Genomic DNA, 19,094 nt, shown 5'->3' with positions numbered 1-19,094 from the left:
GGTGCCCTGTTCTAAACCCGCCTGGCAGCTGGTGACAGCGGGCCGCTCGCTCGCTCGTTCTGCAGGGGGTGTTGAAAGCTGGCTGCTGGAGCTGTGCTTGATGGTGGGTGCCAGGCGCAGCTAGCATAGCTGGGGCCTGCGTGTCCTCTCCTCTGGCGAGGCTGCACGGGCGTGTCCAGGTTTCGCTAAGGTGAGAGCTGTGCTGCTAACCGGCCCAGCAGCCCACGGGCTGTCCAAGGAGCAGGCTGCTGGGGGTAGGTCCCGCTCTGCGGTGCGCACCGCGTCCAGTACAGCTCCCCTGGGGCACCCTCCCATGTTGCTGAACAGTTTGGCCTTTGCCGAGGGACTAGCCAAACGGCGTCAGCCCTCACCTCAGCAGCCAGGCGTGGCCTGTCGGATGGCGCTAGAGCGGGGCTCCTGACCCACGCCCGTGTTGGAGGCCGCTGGTTTAAACCTGGCTGTGTTGCCCCGGGTGGGACACGTCGTCTCCAGGGTGCCGCTCCGTGGCCCTGGGGGGCAATGTAGAATCCCTGGGTCTGCGCTCAGACCTACCTCCCCCGCCCAGCCTGGAAGCAGCCTGCTCGTCTCCTTGTTTTTCTGCTCAGGTGATTTGCCGGGTGTCTGTGCCTGGTGCCTGGCCCAGCAAAGCTCAGTAACTGCTGGTGCGGAGGTGGTGGTTTTGGTACAGACGCGTGGGTCTGCACTGTGGCCTGGCAGGGCACGGGACCCTCTTGGGGTTTGCATGGACCCTGGGGCTACCTGGCCTGGGTTGCTTTCTAGCTTCTGTCCCTGAAAGGAAGTCCCAATATCAGGCACTGTGCGATGACCTGAGGTTGGGGCTTCTCTTCCCTGTCTCCTGCATTAAAGCCCTTCTGGGACAGCTTCTTCAGCTAATCAAGCACCCAGAGATCCCCAGACGCTCCCAGGGACCCCTGTCACCAGGCCAGAGTTGTTCTCTGGTCCACTCAGCGGGAGCAAGACGCCTAGATTGCATCTTGAGTCTGAACTAGGAAGGGGATTGGGCCCCGTCGGAGCAGTGTTGGAGAGCACCTGGGAACGCGGTAGGGTGCGTTACTGTGTCGGGCAGGGGTCGAGGAAGGAGAGCAGTAAAGGGTGGGGAGAGGCTGTGAAGGGGAATGTGCCCCACCCAGCCAGACTGTGGAAGCTTCAGGGAGGAAGGCCCAGGGTGAGCGTCCCCACCACCAGATCGTGTGGATTCTCGGAGGCTCCTGGGCATTAAAGCTCTGAGCTTGTTCTCCCACGCTGGCAAGGCTGGAAGCTCTTGCAATGGGGCAGAACACAGAGTGCCAGAGCATCCTGCCGATCCGCCGTGGAGGGGGAGGACGCTCATGGGAGGTGACTAGACGGATGCTGCTGGGGAGCAAAGCTCTCCTTCTGTTTAGGAGCCCTGCAATCAACTTCCTTCCCCAGCCCCCGGCTGCCTCGCTGCGCTGCCTCTCGTTGGGCACCTCCCGGACAGCAACAGCCACTTGGGTGCGTGGCTGAGCCAGGATCCAGTCCGAGTGGGGAGGTGCTGAACGGAGTTGTGCCGCCCCGTTCCCCTCGGGAACCCAGAGCCAAAGGGCCATTCCCCTGCCTGTCAGCAGGCTCGGGGCCTCTGTTCTTTGCGCCTGCCTGGGTTACAGGGCTGTGCAGTGATTAGGCCGTCGCTGTCGGGTTCGATTTCCTGCTGAGGACTTCCAGCATGTGACAGGCCGTGCTTCCCTCCTGGGCAGCCCTGCGCTGAACAGAGCGGCCTGATTCCAGAGACGCCCAGCAGCCTGCCGTCGAAGGCCACGCTGAGCTGGTTATATGATCCAGGAAGCCCCCTCGGCCCCGCTGGTCTCTCTGGGGCCCCATGAAAGAGTCTGTCCCACGCTGGGGATAGGCAGCACTGGGACGCTGTCCGTGAGAGCGTGTGCCAAGACTGGCGCTCGGACCCCGCTGTCCCGAAGGGCCCACCTGGAGAGCGTGATGTCACGCGCCGCGGTTCAGCAGGGACGGCCCATCGGCCGCTCTGTTTCTAAAGGATTCCGGGCACTCCCTGGGACGCGTGAGGCCGCAGTACGTTCCCCTCCATGCTGCCCGGTCGCTGCTTCTCTTAGCCCCGGGCCTTTGTCTGCTCGCACTTCCTGGGCCTGAGACAACCCCCACGTTTCCCGAGGCAGGCGCCGCCTTCTCGCTGACAGACGGCCTTGCCTGCTGTGTTTACGAACCCTAGGCCGGTTCATGGCACTCGGCGGCGGCTGCTGCTGCTTTCGTCCCAGGGCATCTCAGCCAGTGTGATCCCCGCAGCAGTGCTTTGGACTGGAAAGCTAGCGTGGTGTCTGTGAGACCTGCGACGCCTGCCCCAAGCAGCTGGCGGTGAGGCTAAGCGGCCAGGGGTGAGTTAGTAGCTGCTGCTAACCAGCCTGGTGCCAGCTTCACTCTGTTTTAGTGATGGATAAACAGAGGCTGCAGACCCCCACCCTTCGGCTCGCTTCCCCCAGGAAATATGTGCCGCTGAGGTGTCGGCTCTTCCAAAGGAGAGACCCTCTCCCCAGCGCCTGGAGCTAAAGGACCTGCCTCTTCCCAGCCTCCTCCTGGCTGGCGCTGGCGCTTGGTTTGGCGTGGCGGTTGCTTTGTTGAGCCCAGTTAGGAAAGCAGCAGGCAATGCTTCTTTGGAGGGGGATGCCTGCATGGCTTTCTCTTGTGCCTCAGTGCTGGGCCGGGGCCTCTCCGTGCTCAGCACGAGGGCTCGTAAACTTCTTTAGCAACTGTCCCGGCCATCAGACCCGGGCTGCACCCGTTGGTACACGCTGCCTGGCCGAGCGCGGGTGTTCCAGGTTGGTGGGTGCAGCTGGTGGAGGGTAGCAGCCGCCCAGAGACTCCCCGTTACGGTAGGACTGGGGAGCCTAGAGGGCTGCTTCTGGGGCACGTGCGGAGCCGTGAGCTGGGGAGAGCTGCCCTGATAACAGCTGCTCAGAGCCAAGCCCCGTAGCCCTTCAGGCTCCTCCGAGAGGACTAGACTCCGGAGGCTAATTGTCCAGTTACCCCTCCCGTGCTCCTGGAGGCCCAGAGGAGCCTGGCCTGGTGAGTGCCTCTGTGAGATGCTGGCGGCTCTAACACGGCTACTGGGAGGGAGGCTGGGGCTGGCGCAAATAGGTTGGGGCAGCTGCCACCAGGAGATGAGCCGTCGGTCCTCTGTGGGCAGGGGGGCGTTTGCCTCCGTCTGCAGCTGGAGCCCCCAGCATAAGGGCTCTGGGCCAGGTTATGCGGGTCCTTCGTGTCCCATCTGATCTTTGGCGTCAATGAACGTTTCACACCCATGCAGACAAATCCTCTAACTGCAGTGACCGATGTGCCCAAACTCTCCTGCTGTTTGGGGAGCACAGTCCTGGCCGGTCCAGGCTCTGACCCCGGCGGCCGTGGCCATTCTCGCTGCCGTGTCTGGATAATACGGGGGATTGCGTTGCGCCTGCTCGTGTCTGGGCTCTCGGAGCTGCTGCAAAGGCTTGGACTCCTGCCAGAAACTCAGCCGGTCTAGCCGGCCTCTGAGGGTGTCTGCACTGCAAGGAGACCCCCAGGGCTGGCCCTCCCACCTCGCGGGGGTCCCAGTGCCTGGGCTCCAGCCCCAGCCTGAACATCTGCACTGCAACCAGCCCCTTAGCCCGAGCCCCGCAAACCTGAGTCAGCAGCACGGGCCGGCCCTGGGCTTTACTGCAGTGTAGACAGACCCCGAGAGTGGACGTGGCTCACCAGTGAAAGGGGGTTCGGCGGCTACCGCACCGTTTGGCCAGGCCCCCGCAGCTGGCCAGCTGAGCCCCGGACTGGCAGGGGCTGCTGCAGCTCGGCAGCGAGGTGCAGTGGGAGAGCTGTGGGGTGCAGGCCCAGCAAGGGGGCACAGGAGCTGAAAGAGCAGGAACTTGCAAGTCCTAATTCTGGCCTTCCCCTGCCTCCCTCTGTTAATCTTCCCGTCCGTGTACCAGCCCCCTGCGTGTCCCTGGCTGGCCGGCCGGCCTCCCAGAAGGGCTGCCCAGAGCAATAGGGGAACAGTTTATAAAGACGCACGCGCACACACACAGACACACACGCGCACACGCGATTGGCAGGTTGGACTTGCGTTCTCCCCTTTCCCAAGTCGAGGCGTCTCTGGTCATTAGCAGGCTCCAGAGAGCAGCACAGACCCCATTCAGCCCTGGCCGTGGCCCAGCCTGGCAGAACTGCGAAGGAAACCCGGCAGCCCAGACACGACTCTCCCAGCAGGCCTCTGCCATAAACACCGGCGAGTGCAGCCCCCCGCTGCTCCCAGCCACGCGCACACGCTCCCACGCACACGCTCCTGGACTCCCTCACACATTCGCACTTCACACCAGGCTCCTGTGCACGCTTCGTGCCTGTTTCTCTCCCGCCCACCTGCCACTGCTCCTCACTAACCCTGCACCCGGCTCGCTGCTCCCATTCCCCTCCCCGTGCTGTCACCGGTCACCCCAAATTCATCCCTTCTCCCCTCTCAGCAGCAGCAGCCCCGTGTCCCCAGGCCTGCCAGCAGACCAGACATTCACCTTCGCTGCTGGGGTGGAGCGGGGTCCTTGGTGAGCCTGTTCGGGTGCGGGGGGAGTGCGCTGGTGCTGGTCTAAGGTGGCGGGGGGGTGAGGAGAGAGCAGGCCTGGGCTGTGGTGTGAGGAGCCTGGGTGCGTCTAGGCTGCAGTTCAACACCCGTGGCCGGCCCGCGCCAGCTGCCTCGGGCGGCAGAGCTCTGCCATGGCAGTGTAGGGGCTGGGGCTGGAGTCTGGGCTCTGGGACCCTTCCCCCTCGCCGGCCCAGAGACCGGGAGCCTGAGTCAGCTGACACGGGCCAGCCCAGCGTTTGTGGGCCGGGGCGGCTGGTGGAGCTGCTGCTGTGCTGGCCTGACGAGCTGAGGCAGTGAACCACACGCGCCCACCCCAGGCCCAGGAGGCCCCCCCCCCACACACACACACAAACACAGACACACGCCAAGAGCGTAACCTCTGTGACCCCACTCAGCTGCAGCATAGGCCGTGCTTGGGTCAGTCTTTCAGTGCAAGGTGAGATGATGCAGCAGTGGCTGGTGCTGGCGCGACTTTGCCAGGAAAGCTGGCTGCTCGCTCTGCTCCAGCAGGCAGCAGGGTTACGGGGCTGAGCAGGTCGGACACAGTGTCCCTGCATTTCAGGGTAACGTCTTGGCAGTCGCGTTCATGGCGTTTTTCAGAGGTAGCGTCCCACGGCTGAGCTTTCTTGTTCCCTCGCTAGTTTTAATCTCCGTCTCGGAGTTTGTTCTGCCGTCCGTCTCCTTCCTTCTGCCTTGATTTCCATTCAGTATTTTCCCTTCTCATCTGTTCTTTTTCCTCCCTCCCCTGGTCTTGTCCCCTGTCCCCGGCTGCAGTCTGAGACCGAAGGGCCTCACCAGAGCTGGATGAGGCGTGTGCAGGACTGGAATAGTGGGGGGCTGCGGATCAGGATGGAGCTCTGATTAGCCACCTGTGGGAGGTTTCCTTCTCCCACTAATCCCCCCGGCTGCAGCCAGGGACAGTCTCCAGTCCTGTCTGTGCTGGGAATCTGAACTGTTGCTGAAAATGACTGAGCAACGTGCTGCCCCGATCCAGTGCCGTTGGTTCCTGTTGGTGCAGAGACTCTTCAGCCCAGGATACGGGTCCTGGTGCAGCCAGGACTTGGCTGGAGTCTTGCTGACGCACCAAGTGCAGGCACAGGCTCACCCCAGACCCCCTGCGCGGCCTTTGGCGCGTCCCCAGGGACAGGTGTTAGCTTTCAGCATTGCATGCCGCCCTCTAGTGGACTCCAGCGTGCCAGCGGCTGGGCCTGTTAGAGGCTCTTTATTGGTCTGATCTCTGAGCAAAGCCCCCGATTTAGCCGCCATCCTTATCCGGATGTTCAAGCAGAAGTTCCAAGGACCCTAATCTACCAAATGGCTTCACTGCTGCCCTCTGGGTGAGCTGAGCCCCGTCGCACTGATCCCCAGTCACAGGAGGGCTAGGAGCTTTTCCATGCACCAGAACGCACCGAAGGGTTTGCCACTCAGCCCTTGATAAAGGAATGGCCTGTGAGTGCACTCTGCCGGCTGGATAATCTCTGCAGGGGTGAGCCCCGAGCCTCCGGCCTGCCTAGCTTCCGGGCACCTAGGGGCGTCGAGGAAGCAGCTCCCCTGAAAGCCTTTGGTCAAGTAGCAGGGTAGGGTCTCTGCCAGTCTTGCTCGAACGCCACCGCCTGAGGATTTCCTCGAGGCTTTTGGGGACTGTTTCCTCGCTAGGGAGAGTTTTCTCCCCAACGGGTTAATGCCCGGAGATGCAGTTAATCGCTAAGCACTAGAATCCTGCCTGCATCCCAGATGTGCTAGAGGGGGACTTGGGATGGATTTTATACAAGGGCTCTGCTTAAGCAGCCCAAAGCCGATGACTTGATCTCTGCTCTCAGGGAGCTCGCAGCTGGCTGGGGGTGTCAGTGAGTTACCCAGCCCGAGGGCGTCGGGCCGGGCCGGCGCGGAGAGCGGAGGATGGTGTGCCACTGGCCGTCAGAGGCAGCCTGCGGCGCCAGTGACCCGGTTTGGCAGTGCGAGCTCTTTCTCCAAAGCTCACCGTGGTGCGGGGGGGGAGAGGGGAAGTGAGTGGGGGGGAGGATGGAAACTCCGGTCCAAAGCCATCTGAGCGCCAAAAGCCTGGAGAAAAACTTATCTCCAATCTCCTTCTTAAAAAAATGTAATAAAGCCTTTTGTTTTTGCAGTAATCTCATCCCCTTGCTGGCCCTGTATTTTCCAGGCTCTCTCCCACCCGGCTCCCTGCGGCGCGGCGGGAGCGGCGTTGGTGTTGCGTATAGCCGAAGGTGATCGCACGCTGTGTGGATTTTAGTGCTCCCCCGAGGAGGGTTTTCTGGGGCTGGTTTTCTGATTATTTCATTGAATCCTCTGGTAAACCCGATCCAGCCTGGGTCCCCCGAGAGGAGGGGTGGGGGGGAATCTCTTTTCCAGGGCCGGGTCTGCAGGTCAGCGAGTGGGCGCAGTCTGCAACATGGTGCTGTCTGGTTACCCGTGTCAGACGGGGCTGAGCCCTGCCCTGGCTGCGCAGGGTGGTTAACGCCGGCTGAGGGCCCCTCCTGGCATGCCACGGGGCACATCCCAGCATGCAGTGCGCTGACTCGACATGCAGGGTGTGCTGGCCCCGGGGGCCTCGCCAGGCTGCGCTGTGCTGTGCTGGAAGCTGCCTTCGGCGCCATTTTAGGCAGATCCGGTCTGATCCCATCACTTCCGACAAGCGGTCAGTGGGACCCGCGGCTGGCCATGCTGTGGGCACCCCAAGTACTCTGGAGATACAGGTGCGCGTCGCTCTGGAACGCTGCCCGGGGCGCCCCGAGCTGATTGGAGGAGCCTGGGCAGCGGAGGGCTGCGAGTGCAGCCTTGTGCCTGGCCCATTCTTTGCTAGAACCGCCTTGGGCACAAAGAAAAAACTTGTGGTTCTGAAATGGCAGCACCCTTGGGTGACATCAGCGAAACCACACCCTGCAGGGAAGCTTTGGGGGCTGGCTGCACCAGAGGGCGTCAGCCCAAGCAAAGGCCTCATGTCTCAGATGCATTGTCCATCGGCTTTAGACACCCAGTTTGAATCTGGCTGCCAGCACCTGCAGTGACCTTAGCCTGAGACTTCTCCCATCACTCTGGACCTACCACATCTACCGCTTCCCCCCGTCCACAAGGCTGGTTACCCTGTCACAGAAAGCTGCTAGGTTGGTTTGACACAATTTGGTCTTGACAAATCCATGCCAGCTGTGACTTATCACCTTATTATCCTCTGGGTGTTTGCAAATTGATGGCTTGATTATGTGCTCCAGTATCTTTCCGGGCACAGAAGTTAAGCTGACCGGCCCCTGGGTTGTCCTTATTCCCGCCTTTATAGATGGGCTCTGTATTGGTCCTCTTCCCATCCCCTGGAATCCCTCCTGCCTTCCAGGACTTGTCAGAGATACTCGCTGATGGCTCAGATATCGCCTCAGTCAGCTCCTGGAGTGTTCTCGGATGCGTTTTCATCAGGTTTAGATGGGACATGAAAAAAAATCTTCCTGTCAGGGTGGTGAAGCTCTGGGATAAATTGCCCAGGGAGGTTGTGGAATCTCCATCCTTGGGGAGATTTAAGAGCAGGTGGGACAAACCCCTGTCAGGGATGGTCTAGACCAGGGGTCCCCCACCCCCAGTCCGCGGCCTCTTAGGAACCAGGCCGCGAACCGACCCCTAGGCGGCATGTCTCCGGCGGGGCCCGTGGCTCCAGTGGAGCTTCCGCAGGCGTGCCTGCGGGAGGTCTACTCGAGCCGCGGGACGAGCGCCCCCTCCGCAGTCGTGCCTGCGGGAGGTCCGCTGCTCCCGGGGCTCCGGTGGACCTCCCGCAGGCATGACTGCGGACGGTTCGCTGGTCGCGCGGCTCAGCTGGACCTCCCGCAGGCACGCCTGTGGAAGCTCCACTGGAGCCGGTTGACCTCCCGCAGGCATGACTGCGGAGGGTCCGGCAAATGCCGCCCTCGGGGGGCAGGACGAAACCGGTCCCTGGTGTGAAAAAGGTTGGGGACTGCTGGTCTAGACAATCCTCAGTCCTGCCAGGAGTGCAGGGGACTGGACTAGAGTCCTCTCGAGGTCCCTGACAGTCCTACAGGTCTAGATCTTGGTTGCCTGGGTTAAAAGGGCTGTGGGAGGGGAGACAGTAATCCTAGGGCCATATAGGGGGAGGGGTAGCTCAGTGGTTTGAGCATTGGCCTGCTAAACCCAGGGTTGAGAGTTCAATCCTTGAGGGGGCCACTTGGGGAACTGGGGTGAAAATCTGTCTGGGGATTGGTCCTGCTAGTGAAGGCAGGGGGCTGGACTCGATGACCTTTCGAGGTCCCTTCCAGTTCTAGGAGATTGGTATAGCTCCTATTATTATTATGGGGTGAGCATCAGAAATCCTGGGGCTGCTGGTTGGCAGGGCAGGGGAAGGGGATGCTGAATGCAGAGCTGGGTCCAGCTTGCTCTGAGAACGGGTGGTGTGGCCTGCAGGGGCTGACGCGGCCTGTGCGCTCTGACTAGCCAGACATTTATCTCCCGAGCTGCCAGCCCCCTCCAGGGCCTGAGGAGCCTGCACACATTTCTCTTCCTTGGCTAAGCACCTCTCCGCTGTTGCTGGGACGGGGCCGGGGTAACCGCAGCATCCCCACAGCTCTGGGGTAGCCTTGCCTGGGCGTGGAATGAGCGCGTGTCCTCCCAGAGGGGTTATGCCATGGGCTGGGTGGGGCAGGTACCTGGGCTCTGAGCCGTGGCTGGGGGATTTAGCAGAATGTGATCAGGCAGCAGAAGCTGCAGGGGGTAGGAAAAGTCAGCCTAGCCAGAGCGTGTTCTCCTCTGTGTGCGGGGAAGGCAGCACAGGTGCCTGGAAGATTGCCCCCATGGCTGGCCTCCAGGCGGGTGGGGCTAACGACTTTCTCTCTTCTCCCTGGGGGGGGCTGTTCCTATTTTAGAATCACCTAGTCTGATAAACTAACTCCTTCCTCGGGTAATATGGTGACCCTGGTCTCCCAGGATCTTTAGGGTAAGGGCTTGGGTGGTGGGGAACTAACAAGGACCCTGTGGGGGGAAGGACTCGGGAGTTCAGGAGGTCCTGGCTTCTGTGATGCTCTGCAGCAGACGGACACTCTGGGGGCTTCATTGAAATTCCCGAGTCGTCACGTCACACACAGTCAATGCCGTGGGGTCGCACTCAACCAAGTCTGGCGTCTCGTTGTCTTGCAGGCCGGGGTGGCTTCCCAGAAGAAGGAACGAGTGCGGTGCCAGCGCTTGGAGGCAGAGTCAATGCCCGGCGCCCAGCAGGGTCTGCCGCGGAGGGATGAATACGAGGAGGACAGCTCGGACGAGGAGGTAGGACCCAGGTTGAAGTGGCATTAGCTCTGCTGTGGTTGGGACACGGTGGGCTGGCTCAGCAGGGCACGGCGTGCCGAGCTGGGCATTGCGAAGTGCTGTTCAGGGTGAGTGGTAATGCTGGGGAGTTGGTCCCCACTTGCTATGCGTTCCGTAGGGCCTGCTGGTCTCCCAAGGCCGGGGCCAGGCGAAGAGACCTGTTCTGCTGAGACTGGGAAGCCAAGGGAGAGGCCAGAGGCCGGGAAGTAGTTCTAGACAGCAGGAAGGAATGGGGAGGCGGCTGATGCTACCTGGGAAGCAGTGGGTGCTGGGTGGGTTTTTGTTTTTTCATGTATACCTTGAGTAATTCATTGGGGGGGTCCACCGCTTGGAAAACTCTGCGTCAGGCCTGTGACGTCCGATCTGTCCGGAGCGTTTTCAGGGCAGGAGGGAAATCCTCAGCAGTGTCCCAAAGGGAGCGGGAGCTAGGGGCTGTGCTGGAGAAAGGGGTGCTGTAGTCACCCTTCATGGTGCATCGGGAGACGGGACGGGGGATCTGGCGTGTGGAAAGCTGGTGCTCAGGAAGGCCGGAGGAAAGGGAATTGAGACTAAGTGCTTGGTCAAAAGAGGCAGCATGATCAACAGGGAGGCCTTTGGGGTGAAGGGGAGAATTTCTCCACGCTGGCTACTCTGTGGGCTGGGGGTGCGACGTATATACCATTTCACCACTTCCATTGTGTGTCTGTGAAATCGTTACCCAAGATGCTGTGAACTTCCACTCCACAAGACACCTGCACTGGGTGAGCCAGGCCAGGCTTGTGCACTTAACTGGGGTGAAAGCAGTGAGTGGCGAGGGAAGATGCTGCTGTCTGGAGGGCAGGCCTCATGCAGTGCTGGCCAACGAATGTTGAGTGCCACTGAGAATTGCACTGGAAAGCCAGTGTGCACTGGACAGGGTCACAGGGAGCCTGGCAATCGCTGCCAGACTGACGTCGGACCCTGGTCAGATAATGGGATGAAGGTTGAGAGCCAGGGGTCACATCCATCTATCCTACGCCGTCGCCCCAGCTCCAACGGGGACACTAGGAGTGGAAAAGGGACAGAGAATGGCAGGGAAAACGATGAGGGGGTGGAACAGCTTCTGTGTCCAGAGAGATTCAAAAACCTGGAACTGTTCAGCTTGGGAAAGAGACAACTAAGGGGGGATATGACAGAGGGCTATAAAATCATGACTGGTGCGGAGAAAATGAATAGGGGAGTGTGATTTACTCCTTATAACACAGGAACCAGGGCTCACCCGATGAAATGAACAGGCAGCAGGTTTAAAACAAACGGCAGTGTTTCTTCACACAACACACAATCAACCTGGGGAACTTGTTTCCAGAGGATGTTGTGAAGGCCAAGACTATAACAGGGTTCAAAAAAGACCTAGAGCAGTTCACGGAGGACAGGTCCATCAATGGCTATTGGCCAGGCTGGGCAGGGATGGTGTCCCTAGCCTCTGTCTGCCGGAAGCTGGGAAAGGGCGACGGGAGGGATCACTTGATTCCCTGTTCATGCCCTCGGGGGCACCTGGCACTGGCCACTGTCGGCAGACAGGACACTGGGCTAGATGGACCTTTGGTCTGACCCAGTCTGGCCGTTCTGATGTGCTAGAGGATAATGGAACCGTCAGCCGCAAGCAGCTTTACGGGGGGTTGGTGAAACATTGCTCTTGCTGGCCAGACTTGATGCTGTTTTTAATTGCCCAGTCGGCGACCAAAGGGAATGGAGTAAATGGGATACACGGGTTCCAGTAAAGCCTCTAGTCCAGGGCCCGGACAGAGGGGATACAGAGGCCCAGAGAGGCAAGAAACCTGGGCGGGAGAGAGCCAAGGGCCCAGCCTAGGCTCGTAGGGCAAGAGGCACTGGAGTGCTTTGCCTCTCGGGTTAGGCCGGGAGCGGAGGCTGCTGTAGCTTTCTGGGGGTTGAGGAGCTGGAATCGTAATGGGGCTCGTCGCTCTCAGTTCTGGGATCGTTAGTTTGCAGTCCCCAGAGACGGCTTACCCGTCTTCGGCCTGCCCTGTTTTGGGGCAGCAGTTCGCTCTGAGGCTGTGAAGCCAAGGGCGAGAGCTAGCTCGGCCCAGAGTGTGTGGCGAGGAGACGGGGCCGTGCGGCTGACGCCCGGGGCCGGCACTGCCGAGGGCTGGCGGGGTGGCTGGAGCTACAGGCTGCTGTTCAGAGAGCTGGGATGGAATCACCCGAGCTGGGGCTGCGGGGCTGACACCCCAGCTCTCACGTAGCACACAGCAATCGCAAGAGGTCAGGACCTTCCTGTCACGTCCCCTTTGAGAGCAGGGGGGTTGGGAGCCTGCTCGCCTGTCTGTCCGGCGAAGGCCCTGGAGGTTCGATGTTCGCGGGCTTGAGGCCCACCTGGGCTGGGGCTGGAGCTGCGGAGTCCCTGCCCCCAGATCTGGAATAGAGATTTAGAGAGATGTGAAATATACGACTATAGAAAATGTACACTTGTGTAATGGCTCCAGCACAACCCAGGGACAAAACCCTTTCATGCAGGAATTCAAGGTCTCTCTCCCCAGCTGGTCCTATTTCAGGGCCCCAGTGGGGGAAGCGCTGATTCAGAACCTGCTGACATCAGAACAACTTTCCGTGGTTTTGTTCCTGCCCCCAGCCCCCGTTCTGTGATTGTATTTATCTCTCTTCCAGAAGAGCCTTGATGCTTCCGCTTGCTGTGGCTGGGATGCGCACACTGTATGCTTTGTGTTCGCCTCTGCTGGGAGCCTCGCTTGCCTGGGGCTGGCTGAGGGTCTGGGGCCCAGCCCCCCTTCCCCATGAGAGAGAGAGGAGCCAGCTCCCCTCGGGGCCAGCTGGGTTTCCCCCACCAGGGCGCCAGTTTCTCACTAAGCCTGGGCTCAGCGTAAAGCTCCAGGTGTGGCCTCCCCCTCTGGGGTTAATTAGAAGCTCATTTGAGTCTGTGGAGAGACACTAATGGTCCCTCCCCAAACCTGGTGGGTTACTGCCACTAGGTGCTGTGGGGAGCAGCCCAGTTCCACCAGCAGGTCCTGGGCTCTCACCCCACAACCTGAGGCTTCCTTCTGCCCAGCCCCTGTGGAAGCTACAGAGCCAGTTGAAGGAGTTGCCTGGCTACTGTCTCTCACGTCCCCGACGGTGCAGCTGAGGTCGGCTGGGCTGGGCTGGGCTGGGCTCCTGGAGGGGACGGAGGGGGCCTTTCTGCAGAACTGCACGGCAGGCTGGGGCTCAGCGAGATCTCGGCTCCTGCTGCCTCTTCCCCCCTGCACTGGGCTTGCCGAGGGCTCAGCCCCTGGCCAGGCTGCCTCCCCCATTTCTGTCAGGAGGGCAAGTGGCCATGTTTGCTGTGAGATCCTGGACTTAAAAACCTTCTAGATTTGTGATGGTCCCTGGGGGAGGGTTCAAACCCTCCCTCCCTGCAAAGGGCATCGAGTGCAGCTGGGTGTTCCTCATTAGCCAAGTGAGCCAGCCCAGGCTGTGGAAGGGCCCGGGCTGCAGGGGGTGGTGCCTAGCGGTCACAGCTGGGCTGAGGTCTTCCCAAGGGCAGTCGTCCCTAAGCAGGAGCTGGAAGAATCGCAATAGCCAGGTCCTGTAGGCAAGAGTCAGGTACCGAGTCAGGCCAGGGTCAGAAGCTGGAGCTCAGAGCCGGGTACCGGGCGGGAGGCCGGAGCTCAAGCAAAGGGCCGAAATCTGTGTGGTTACCTGGACGAGATCCAGAGGTGACCCCTGAGGATAAATAGATGCTGGGCCGATCAGAGGGCTGTAGGGTACTGTCAGTCTGGGTCCCTTGGGCGGTCTCCATGGTGCTCCCTGGCTGTACTGCCACGTGGTCTCGTGGTGGCGCTGTGGGAACATCAGCAGACCCAGGTTCTAGTCCCCGGATCCTTACGGGGGTACCAAGGATGTTGGAGTGGGGCTCGCCCAGGGCGGCTGCTGCCAGCAGAGGATTTCGGCCCTCAGACCTGCTGGTTCCTGTCAAACCAGGGACATCCAAGCTTTGCTAAGAGACAGGAACAGAGTGCAACCACCTTCGCCTTCCATAGGCCAGGGCAGCCTGCGGGGCTGAGAGCCAGTCCTCCCCTCCCCTCCATCGGAGCATCGCAATGGCCTGGCTGGGTCAGACCCCAGGCCGTCTAACCCAGTCTCCTGTCACGGGCCCTGGCTGGCACCAGGTGCTTCAGAGGAAGGGGTGAGAAACTCGACACTCAGCCGGGTCATCTGCCCCCCAGCTCAGGTGTCTGATGCATTGTCTTAAACCCTTAATATCCCTTCCGAAATGTTACCCGAATTAACCGGAGCTCGGGATGGTCCTGCCCTGGCGGGGGGGGAGGGGGGGGCTGAGTGTGCAGCCTGCAGGGGATGCTGGGTAATGGCCTCTCCTGGGCCGTATCTGATAAACAGGACCGTGGCTGTAGAGCCCCCAGGCTGCCCCCGGCTCGGGCCGGGTGGGCTGCCCCCTGGGAGCGCCTCTACCGGTTTCTTGTTGGGTTTTGGTGCCTAGCCAGTGACCTGCTGAGGGGTGTTATGTGCATAGCACAGAGCTGGTCCCTTGTCACCTGTGCCAGCCCCTGGTGCCTCCAGTGGTGAGGGGACACTTGGGAAGTGGGGCCCTGCGTGGTGGCGTGGGCTGTGCCTCAGGCTTTCCGTTGGGCTGGCTGGCTCTGTGCTGCTCGCGCTGGCTCTGGGGGTGCGTGGCTTTCGGAGCTCTTCAATAAAGAATCAGAGCACCGACCCACAGTGCCCCCGTGCTTAGCACAGACTAAATTTCCTCTCCCTGAGCTCCTGCTCGCTTGGCAGGCGTCAGCGCCTGGGCTGGCCAGGCGCCCAAATCACACTCCACCGTGTGCTCTGAGAAGAGACACAACAAAATAATTGGTTTCCTGGCCGGGCGCGCTCGGCCGCGGGAGCTCAGCATCGCACGCGGGGCCCTCTCCCTTCGCACCCGCTCTTGGCTGTCAGTGCTCGGGTCCCTCGCGGGGAAGAACGTGAAAGCGCAGGATGTGTCAGTGTTTCCCTGGGTGGCTTGGCGATTAAGGCAGCTCCCTGTGGGGAGGCCGTTCCCCACCCCCAGGCCCCGCAGCCACTTCAACACTTGTCGTCCCGTCCAAGTGTCTCTTCCTCTCCGCCGGGCCGAGATGAATGGCTGCAGGGGCTGTCAGGCCTCGCTGGGAGGAAGCAGTTTGGGGCTTTTGTTTGGTTCTGTTTCCTCCCGCAATGACTATTCCATCTGTCAGTGGATAATGAAGGAAGGCGCGTTGAGTGCTCCTCAGTGAGCCGCTGGCCGTTCCAAGCTCACTTCCCTCCTCCGCAGCGCAGCTGACCCGGGCTGGTGGGGGCCGGGGCTGGCTGGGCTGGGCTGAGGGAGCTCTTCTTTCAGTAGCTGATTAGCCAAGAGAGGGGGAAAAAACCCTTCAGAATGTGCTGCTGGCAGACAGCTTCTTAAACTCCTCACTGCGGGTGTGTGTGTGTGCGTGCTTCCTGCAGCAGCTCCTGGGGCTTCCCACTTCCAGACCGTATTAAACACTTAGCACAGCTCAGTGGAGGGCTGCTGGCGCTCAGCCCCACACAATGGCCACAGAGGGGTGTGAGGAGGGCAGCCGAGAGGCCGTAGTTAGCAGAACACAGAGCCCGAAGGCCAGGGATTGCTTGTCTACGTCAGGGCCCGCCTCCCCCACGGGCTGCATGGCAGGGGCGCTCAGTCCTTGTCACCGCCGTGGTGACCGTCTCGTTCAGCCGTGACGCCATCTCCCTGGCTGGCAGCGTCCCGGAGCCCGGTGCGTGGCCTGCCCCCTGCGGGTGACAGAAGGCTCGTGCTGGTCTGACGGCGGGGGGGGGGGCGTGTCTGCTCCCCCAGCTCCACGCACCTGCCGCACTCTGCATGGTCCGAGGAGCAGACGTCAGCCTCAGCCCAGGGCTGGTGGGCAGCTGGCTCCATCCTCCCTGCCCAGAGCCAGCAGGAGGCCTGCTCTGTGCTTGTGCCAGGCCGGGGGCCGAGTGGTTCCCGCCCGGCTCACACCTCTCTCTGGGGTCGCTCCTCTCCCGCCCCCTGCTGGTTGATGCAGCTGAGGAAAGGGGGCTCTCTCCCCACCGGAGCGCCTCCTCATGGCCAGGTGTGGCGGAGTGGCTGCTTCCCTGTTGTTCGGTTGCTGCGGTGATCTCTCCTTCTGCAGCTTGGCCCTCTGGCCAGATCACGCTTTGTCCCCTCTTCCGGGTACCAGGGAGTCCAGTGACCTTACAGCAGGATTTCCATTGGTCTCTGGCCTCCGTGGTCCCCACAGCCCTAACCTCGAGGGATTTCGCCCCACCTTTCTCGTTGGCCAGTCGGGGAACCCGGGTTCTCGCTCTGCTCCAGTTCCAGCCCCGGCACTTCAGTCTCGGTTCAGCCTGGCTTGCTCCCCCAGTGTACGTTAACTGGCCTCTCGTGCCCAAATCAGCCCCCTTCAGGGGCTGTGTGGGGTATGCATCCCCTCGCACGGTCCGATTCAGCACGGCAGTTCGTCCTCTCCTCTTCGTCTTTGGTTGTGAGGCCTGAGCACGGTGCCGTGTGCATCTCTGGCAGTGTAACGGGGGGTAACGGGCCTGGTGCATCCTGGAGCAGCTCTCGTCCCCCTGCTGGGGGTGGGTCCAGGGTCTCTCTGGAGGTTGCTTGTTCCCGTTTTGCTTTTGCAGGAAGCGCTGCACCCAACTGGCTTGTTGGGGACGGCAGGGTCAGCCATGAGGTGAACCTCTCCGTGTGCTGCTGAGCATTCAGCCGCCTCCTCTCCCGGGGTCTTGGCTTGAGGTGCTGTATCCCCCCCCGATGCCTCCCCCCAGCCCAGCTGCTGCACTTCCCAGCCTTACGCACGCCCTGGCTTGTCTCCACTGCATGGGGAGGGAGGGATCTGAGCTCCGTCCCTTATCTCGTTGCTCCCTATTAAGGGGCTTGGGGGGGTCTGGCACCAAGGGGTCCCGCTGCCCTGGGGGACTCGGGCTGGATTCTGGCCCTTGGGAGGATGATAAAGTGCCTGGGGCTCGCCTGAGTGGGGCAGTCTCAGCAGCTGCAAGTGACTGGGGAAGGCTCGACCTCCAGCTCCTGCAGCCAGAGTGGAAAGTTTCTCTCTGCGCCGTGCCTGTGTTTCAGGGGCAGGGGCAATCAGGGTGTTGGAGCTGCAGGGATTTGATAGCCTGGAGTCAGACTTGTTCCGCACGCTGCCGCCCCGGGATAGGTCAGTGCTGTAAAAATACCTCCTCCTGCACGCCGGCCCAGCTGGGTTCTGGCTGGGCCAGGCTGGCATTTCCAAGTGGAAACTCAGGCTGGCTCTGTGCCGCCTGTTGGCACTGGGAGAAAGTGCAGCAACCCTTCTGCTTCAGGCTTGCTCCGCAGAGAGCTGCCCGGAGCACAGCACGAGGCTGCTGTGTGGTGTGGGGAAAAGAAACCAATTAACTGGTGCTGATACAATCATAAAAAAGAGGAACTCGATGACTCGATTTTCTGGCTGCCCCAGACTTGATATTTAAAGTGTTCGCACAGGAAAGAGTTTCTTACTCTGGAAGGAATTACATCAGTGAAATACATTGAAACAATCAGATCTCTGACCCAAAGAGAGAGAGAGAGAAACCCACAACTTCAGCTGAGGAGCGGAAACTTTTTTCCATTTATTTCCCCCTCTGTGTGCTAGGTCTGCGTGCTCTGCTCGGGCTCAGTTTTCAGCTCGTCCCTTTTGAAGCAAATAGACACCTCCCAAGCAAACCTGCTGAGATCCCTTCTCGCGGCTGGAAACTCCCGGCATCGAGCCTGCTGAAAGGAGAAGGCGCAGGGTTTATATTGACGAACTAGCCCCATGATCTCCTCCCCCGTCCCGCAGGTTGCCCAGGCTTTACCGAGCCAGGGCTCTTGCTAGCCAGCGCCCAAAGGCTGCGCCCGTGCTGATTGCCGAGGCCCCGGGGCCTGCAGCTCCCTGAATGGAGACGGCTCAGCACGTCTGAGCAGAGGCAGCAAGCGTGCTCGGTTCTGGAGCCAGTCCCTCCATGGTAGAAATGTGAGTGGCTCTCCCACAACACCTAACGTCGGGTCTGTATTCCCCTTTGGCGGCCCAGCGAGGCCAAGGTATTGCATGTCGTTCCCGGGTTGCAGTGCACCCAAAGGGCTCTTCAGGGCAGGGCAGTGTAACCATTGCACGGCTGTAGGCCTGGCACAGGGTCTGAGAACAGTCTGAACGTTCCCCCAGCCCCCGGGCAGGGCAGGGATCACTCATAGCCCAGCCGCAGCTCCCCCTGCAATGGCTCCGGTACCCGCCATGGTGCCACGGTACAGGTGAAGGTACGTGCCAGCCTCTTCACCAGCTTTCCAGGGCACACGGCACCCCTGCTTGGAGTGCCTGGAGCGGCTTCCCTAACATCATGGGCAGAGCGCTGGCCTGGGAGGGCAGAGATCCAGCCCGGGACCTTCCCTTCTAAAGGAATGCTGGGTCTCTGCTCCAAGCCTGCCCTAGCCTCCAGGCAGCCATCGCTGGCCTCGGCGTGGCCCCTCGAGGGGCTCAGAAAGTCATGGGGGCCCCCTGCTGTAGGTGGTGGCCTGAAGGGCCCTTCCCCAGGCGCAGGGGCTGGCTTGGCAGCTCGGAGGCGCTGCACGCTCCTCCAAAGAGAGGAACGTGTTCGGGATGAACCTGGGGGGGGGCTCTCCCCATGAATTGCTGGCCCTGGTTCCAGCATCCCACCTCGTTAGCCTGGGTTCCGTTTCAGGGGGGAGAGGAAGAGCTGGGGGCGGCGGGAGGAGGCAGGAAGCTGCTTTGCTCAGATGCGGGACCCGAAGTGGCTCTGTAAACCCAGCCCTGCGATGTCTGCGCCAAGCTCTAGCTCAGGCGAGGGGTCGGCTGCCCGTTGACTCCAAGGCTCTTGGTGGCTGCTCTTGGGGAGCTCCGCTGGGAAAGCCGGACAGGGATGTTTTCTACCCTGGCAGCTGCTCTCAGGCTGGTGCACGGCCGCCCTCGCTCTGGTGGGGAGGCAGGAGACTTGGTGCTGCAGGGAAGGAACCGACGTGCTGCCATCTGACCCGTAGCCCCAGCTCTGAGTGCAGCCAGGGGCTGCCTGGGAGAAGTCCTGTGTCTGCCATGGCCGCGCTCGGCCCCTGGGCCAGCTGGGCGTGTGCGCTGAAGGCTCCCAGCGCAGTGGCGTTTCAGGGCTGGTTTGCTCAGCTCCCTGCGGAGCTGCTGAGCGGCCTGGG

The 19,094-nt window shown here is 61.3% G+C and overlaps 1 protein-coding gene across 1 annotated transcript in view; it reads left to right on the top strand.

Annotated features, from left to right (window-relative positions):
- BOP1 (BOP1 ribosomal biogenesis factor) overlaps positions 1-19,094 on the top strand; it is a 92,588-nt gene that overhangs the window by 6,189 nt on the left and 67,305 nt on the right. Inside the window, exon 3 of the mRNA XM_045003463.1 lies at positions 9,761-9,886. Within this exon, the coding sequence (XP_044859398.1) occupies positions 9,761-9,886 (126 nt within the window). The remainder of the gene's footprint in view (positions 1-9,760; positions 9,887-19,094) is intronic.

This window comes from Mauremys mutica, chromosome 2, assembly GCF_020497125.1.
Source record: "Mauremys mutica isolate MM-2020 ecotype Southern chromosome 2, ASM2049712v1, whole genome shotgun sequence".
NCBI lineage: Eukaryota > Metazoa > Chordata > Testudines > Geoemydidae > Mauremys > Mauremys mutica.
This window is presented reverse-complemented; position numbering and strand designations above follow the sequence as displayed.